This window comes from Chinchilla lanigera, unplaced genomic scaffold (assembly GCF_000276665.1).
Source record: "Chinchilla lanigera isolate Chin_1 unplaced genomic scaffold, ChiLan1.0 scaffold00096, whole genome shotgun sequence".
In the NCBI taxonomy this organism is placed as follows: Eukaryota; Metazoa; Chordata; class Mammalia; order Rodentia; family Chinchillidae; genus Chinchilla; species Chinchilla lanigera.
In genome coordinates, this window is record NW_004955497.1 from 460,531 (window position 1) to 467,266 (window position 6,736).

General features: G+C 40.3%; 1 protein-coding gene across 5 annotated transcripts in view; it reads right to left on the reverse strand.

The window, feature by feature from the left end:
* The window catches only part of Cenpj (centromere protein J), a 64,741-nt gene that overhangs the window by 27,936 nt on the left and 30,069 nt on the right, over positions 1 to 6,736 (reverse strand). For all 5 annotated transcript variants that reach the window (XM_013505458.1, XM_013505459.1, XM_005406290.2 and 2 more), the window contains 4 exons: positions 6,321 to 6,432; positions 5,095 to 5,197; positions 3,347 to 4,967; positions 721 to 853 (listed from right to left, as the gene is read on the reverse strand). In XM_013505458.1, coding sequence (XP_013360912.1) covers positions 721 to 853; positions 3,347 to 4,967; positions 5,095 to 5,197; positions 6,321 to 6,432 — 1,969 coding nt within the window. The remainder of the gene's footprint in view (positions 1 to 720; positions 854 to 3,346; positions 4,968 to 5,094; positions 5,198 to 6,320; positions 6,433 to 6,736) is intronic.

Below are 6,736 nucleotides of genomic sequence, written 5' to 3' on the forward strand. Positions count from 1 at the left end.
TTTTTTTTTTGGTTTTTCTCCGGTACCGGGAACCGAACTCACGACCTTGCGCTTGCCAGGCAGGCGCTTTTGCCGCTGAGCTAAATCCCCAGCCCCTGGATAATGCTTTCATGTTGGACTTTCAGCATTCAAAACCACGAGGAAAAAAACATTCTACTGGTTTAGGTCACCCAGTTTGAGGGCCTCTGTCACAGTAGCCCTAAAAGGCTAACACACGAGGCAAGTTACCACTTTAATTCATGGCTCCAAACTGCCTTTCTTTCCTTTTTCTTGGAAGGAGGGTCTCCAACTCAACATCTCCCTGCCTCAGACTCCAACCCATCCTGGCTCCAACTCATTTTCAAATTTCAATTTATGTTTCCCCCACCAAGAAGAGTCCATTTCAACAATCCTGACTACATTTTACTTAATCAAAAATCTTAAATAATATAGATTTCACCTCCCTTGCATTTGTATTTGCTGAACTGATTTACAATGCTTCAAATATTTTACTCACAGTCTTCAAGAATAATTTTTCTCATCAAGACACAAACTAACCGTGTATGGTGGCGCACGCCTGTAACCCCAGCACCTGGGAGGCTGAGGCTGGAGATCATTGCGAGTTCGAGACCAGCCTGCGCTACAAAGTGAGCTCAAGGCCAGCCTGAACTGCATAGCGAGCCCCTGTCTCAAAAAGACCAAAGGAAAAAAAAAAAAAAAAAAAAAAAGACACAAACTTGCCTGAGTTTCTCCATGGCACTTTCTCGTTCCATGCGAAGCTTAGCCAAAGATGCATTCTCAGCTTTAAATTTTTCTATTTCTGTTTCCAATTCAACAACTTTCTCTCGCAAAGCCTGGGATCGAGCACTATCACCTACAAAACAGGCCATAAATACTGAATTTCACAACAGCTTTTAAAGCAGCAAAAATACTACCTAGCTTCTACTAAGAGCCAAAAATATGGTAAAACCCATGGGATATCATGGTGCATTAAAATCAAAGTTTCTCAAAAAAAAAAAAAAAAGCAGAAAAAAAACAGCCAGGCATGGTGGCACACACCTGTAATCCCAGCATTTGGGAGGCTGAGGCAGGAGGATCATTGCAAGTTTGAGGCCAGCCTGGGCTACAAAGTGAGCTCAAGGCCAGCGTGAACTGCAAAGCGAGACCCTGTCTCAAAAAAAAAAAAAAAAAAAAAAAAAAAGCAAAGTTTCAAATAACAAGAAAAAAAAATATGAAACTGGCCTAACTTTAAGCAAGAATTAATTCAAGAGTATCGACTTGAAAAGAAATTAGCATTACAGATAAAAGGAAATTATGAAAATCAATTTTTTAAAGATCAACAAAAGCCAAGTGTGGTGGTGCACACCTGTAATCTCAGCACTCAGGAAAGTTGAGGCAGAAGGATCAAAAGTTCAAGCCTAGCCTTGGCAAAATAGAGACTGAGCAAGACCCCACTGCAAAGTAATTTTTTTTAAAAAAAGGGCTGGGGATTAGCTCAGTGCAAAGGCCCTGGGTCCAAAACCCAGTACCACTAAGTAAGTTAAGTAAGTAACTAAGTAAGTAAGTAAATAAATAAATGAATAAATTCATAATATATCTCAAAGGGCTAACTGACACCAAAATTAAAGTTCGTTCCCCATACTACGAACCAAAGAAGTATACATTGAAATCTGTTTCCTTTATCTAATTTGCTCTTTGAAACAGCAATGTTTCTGTCCTTTGACTGAAACAAGCATTTTAACGTGTGGTATTACCCTTTTGTAAAATACAAGACTGAAAGGATGAGGCCAGTTTATAATACATATTTCTATCATATTACAAGTACATAGAGAAATGACTGAAAGGAAATATCCAAAAATGGATATTTAAAAATTTTAGTTATAAATATCTTTGCTTCTTTACTTTTTAAGTTTCCAAACTTCATGCAAAAAGTACTATTTTTATGAACAGAATTTGTTTTTTACATAAATCGTAATTTATATTTTAAAGCACCTAATGCTCTACTAGAAACTTGGGGGCTCTAATACAATCAGATGGACTCCCATCCCATCAACACAGCCAGCCACTGAACAGGAGGCAGATGTGCGTATGTTAGAGCAATCTTCAAACTTTATCATAAACAACGTACAGGACCATGTACAAGTGTTTTCAAGGGGCTGGGGATTTAGCTCAGCGGCATAGCGCCTGCCTGGCAAGCGCGAGGTCGGGAGTTCGATTCCTGGTACGGGGGGGGGGGGGGATCAAGAAAAAACAAAAAAAAGTGTTTTCATCTGTGTAGAAAAGAATTAAACATACACTCACACGTTTAATATGTGCAATTCATTCCGAATTCACAAATAAAATGGTAATGCTGGCACCACTAGGAAAGGCGCCCACAACGAGGTCTAGTGAAGGGCAGAAGTTATTTTTACATTAACCCCCCTTATCCAGCTCCGCTTCGCTCAGTTTTAGTTACAATCAAGCACAGAGCAAAAATATCAAATGGAAAATTCTAGAAACCAACAGTAAGCTTTATTCCCCCCTGGAAGGAGGGCCACCCCCTGCTGGGCACCCTGCCCACCCCCGAGTCACATAGTGGCCGTCTAGCTATCCGCCTGACTGCTGTGGCATCGCACTGCTTATGTTCAGCTAACCCTTATTTTCTTTGATAACGGCCTCAAAGCACAAGAGTAGTAGTGCTGCAATCTGAATATGCCAAAGGAAGTCTCAAACTGCTTCCTTTAAGGGAAAATTGTGTATGGAGAAGAAAACCCACGGTATTTACAGGGCTCAATCTCCACCGGGGATCTAAGGAAGACTACTGTATAGCATGCCTTCTTACTCAGGTTTGATAAATTAATGCATGAAGTGGTAAAATAACTGAAACAGAAGGTGTGGCAGTGAACACCTGCAATCCCAGCACTCTGGGAAGCTGAGACAGGAAGATGGCTTCATTCAAACTCAGCCTGCACAGCTTAAGACTTAGCAACCTAGTCTTAGATTAAAAAAATAAAAACTGGGCTGTAGCTCAGTGCAAAGGCCCTGGTTCAATCCCCAGAACTAAAGAAAAAAGAAGGAAGGTAGGGAGGGAGCGAGGGGGCTGGGAAAGTAACAGCAGTAGAGCATGTGCTTCATCAGTATCCTGAGGTCCTAGGTTCAATCCCAAGAAACACCAAGATAAAGGGAAAAAGGAAGCTCAAAGAACAGTTACTTGCATCTCTTTATACTTGTGACCAAATTATTTAGAATCACAAAGTAAATCTTTACAAATCACCCACTAAATTTGACATCTACCAAGTAACGTTAGAATTTTACACATTCTGAGCACACCCTGGCAGAAGAGTGTTAATCTGTAACATTCTGATACATACTTCATGCGCTGACTCACCAGACAACTGGTCTTGACTCACATGTAACTTGGGCTCACTTCCCAAGTGTGAACCCAGCTCTGGTTTCGGTTTCAAAGAAGGGAAGAATTTCATCATCAGATCAGATGTGGGAGGGGGGCTTGTGCTCCTACTAGCCTTACTCAGGCCTTCTCCCTTCTTGCCTGGCGCAACTTTCCTTTTTATTGTTCTGTCCAGGCCACTGACCTCACTGTCGGGGTAGCCTGTCTGGGGCATCCTGTAAAAGGCTGCACCCCGAAGATTAACATCACGTTTACATGAATTCTCGTCAAGGTCAGTCCACGATCTTTCATCATCGAAGTCAATCTGACTAACACTTAGCAACAAGGGTCTTCCTGAAGGTTCAGGCGCTTCTGTTTTCATGCTTTCTGTTACAACAGACTCATCGCTGCTATAATCTTTATCCGATAAATCCAGGTCAACATCTCTCCTTTTATCTTCTTGAATCCTGGTGTCCCTAAAAGGTCCCTTGCCATCACAGATCTGTGGGCTGTCCTCTCTGTCGCTGAAACCTCCCTCTCTGTCCTCCGTAGCTGGCTTTATGGTAACATCAAGCTGATCATCAGAGTCAGCGCTACCATCACTGTTCGTAACACTTTCATCATCACTCACATTCCACGGCATCTGACCTTCAGAAGAGCTTGCTTGGAAGGTTTTGCCACTGATTTTGCAAGACAGTTCCTTCAGTCCATCAGGTAAGGATGCCGAGCCAAGTGGAATGGCTGTGACCTTACACTCTCTGTGATTTTCACAGGCAGGGCTGGGGCCGGGATCCTCACTGCAGTTACTCTCAGTCCTGAGATCCTCCGGATGTGTCTTCTGCTGCACAGCTTTGACAGGCGTTGAAGACATCCGGTGACCTCTGCAGACCTGCTGATCCCTTTCTAAGATTTTCAGTACAAATGAGGAATTACTAGAAAATGAAATTTCATCAGCAGCTTTTTCTAAAAATAAAAACTCATCTAATTCCAAATTTTCTCTTTCCTTTTCTTGTTCCCATTTCTCTAATTTTTTCTGAAGAGAAATGTCAAGAGAAGAGCCCAGCTCTTTCCCAGCCTCACTTGTGGGATTCTTCGAAGCCATGCTGCTGACGGGCCCTGCTGAAAGAGGCGGTCTGCCTTTCCCCTGTGTCTTGCTCCACACGCTGAAACCAGCGTCACAGGGCTTTGCACACTCAGGTACATTTTCTTTGTTAGAGTCAACTTTTTTTTCTAACTTGACCTGCTCTCTAAATTGTCCATTACACTTCTTCTCTGTCTGTATTTTCCATCTTGACGGAGAGACACTTTTCCTATTATTGTTCTTAGGCACTTTTGGCTTCTGCCTGTGTGTGACAGAACCAGTCTTGGTTCTAGCTTTATTCTCCTTTTTAACAGTGGGGTTCTCTGAACACAGTTCTTTATTTATAAGCACAGTTTTCCGCTGGAATTGCTGTCTGTCTACTTTAAACAGAGGTTGGTCCTCTGAAACACTCTGGTTGGGCCCTAATTTACTGTCTTTCCCTTTTTGAAGCTTAGATTTAGTATTAGTAAACCTGGCTAAACCTTCTCCTCGTTTTAAGAATGGTTGTTTGGGTTTTGCTTTCAATTGTCCCTCTGCTTCCTAAAAAAGAACAATATTTGAATTAATTCTGGTATATCAGTGTAATCTCAAGGTTATTTTTAAAGCAAACCATAAGTAACTCTCTACAGCTTTAGAATAATTTAATCAAAACAGTTCAAATGCTTACCCTTAGCTGTTTTTGTTTAAGTTCTTGCTCATCCAGCTGGATCTGTTCTTCTAAGTAGTCTTCAAATGTCTGTTTTTTTTCTCTAATGGCAGCTTTAATAGGCCTAATCATAAAAAACAAAATAACAATGTGAAAATCCTAAGTGTGGATATGTTACACTCAGTGTTACTCAAACAAATACTCCTAATGACTTGAAGAATTAATCTTTTTCTTTTTTTTTTTCTTTGTCTTTTTGAGACAGGGTCTCGCTATGCAGTTCAGGCCGGCCTTCAGCTCACTTTGTAGCCCAGGCTGGTCTCGAACTCGAAACAATCCTCCTGCCTCAGCCTCCCGAGTGCTGGGATTACAGGCGTGCACCACCACACCCGGCTCGAGTTAACCTTTTTCAAAGGCAAGCGACAAGGTCTGGGGCATAAACCAATGACAGAATATGCACTTAGCATTTACAAGACCCTGGATTTGATCCGTAGCACCAAGACAAAACTTAAAACACCCAAAGTCAAGGGCCTCACTTTTTAGATTTTCCTTTGAGAATCTAATGAAAGCTATAATCCCCACAACCCCAAAAAATATGTAATATGTAACATTTTATGCATGATTGGGGCATTTTTTTTCAATATTAAGAATTAAACACAGAGATTTCACAATGAGCTAGAACCCCAACATTTTTTTAATTAGTGCATATTATACAGCTTGGGAGTTTCACTTTGACGTATTCATACATTCATGTAACCTACTTTGATTATTTCTACCACAATAAATATGTATTTTTTAAATTAAGAAAGATCCTTAGCAATTTGAGTAAAGCCACAATCAAAAGTCACTTTGCTTATACTATACCATATATTAAAAATATTTCATATGCTTAGGGCAATAACAGGCCTGTTTAAAAGACAAAATAGATACTCTGTCTTTGCCATAACTCAGTTCTATAACTTAAACTAATTATGGAATTACAATTTATAAGTGATACCAAATGTGAGACTCCAATATCCACTATTTCTCTTCTCCACAACAGAATTTAACCATAAGAGATTAATCTCATCCTGGAGTTGCTCCCAAGTGAGAAAGTTTGCTCAATTCTTCCAGTACAGTCAGAGCTACTGAACTGATGCATCTCCCAACCTCCTCCTGATGCCGACAGTACGTGACAGAGGTTGTATTAACAGCCTTACACTCAGAAGCACATTTAAGTGAAAAAAGAAAACTATAGGTCACAACAATACCGTTCTTCAATATTAACCACTTCCGAGGAATCACCAGTTCTTTTTAAGTTCATATCATTCCCTTCCTGAATCTGTTCTGTCATTTTCTCCCAACATGGTAAAATACTTTCTCCTAGGATAAAAGTTAGGAACAATTTAGTTTTTAAAAAAGTAGATTATAATATTAAAACATGAAAATTTTAAAAGTTATAATCCTTTTTAATTTTTAATTGAAATGTAATATATGTCAAAAACTTCTAAACACTCAAGGATTTCTTTAATATGAAAACCAAAAACTACAAAACCCAAACTAGGACACTTGACATTCTCCAAAAGGCTTAAAAATATTTTCAAGGGGCTGGGGATTTAGCTCAGCGGCAAAGCGCCTGCCTGGCAAGCGCAAGGTCGTGAGTTCGGTTCCCGGTACCGGAGAAAAA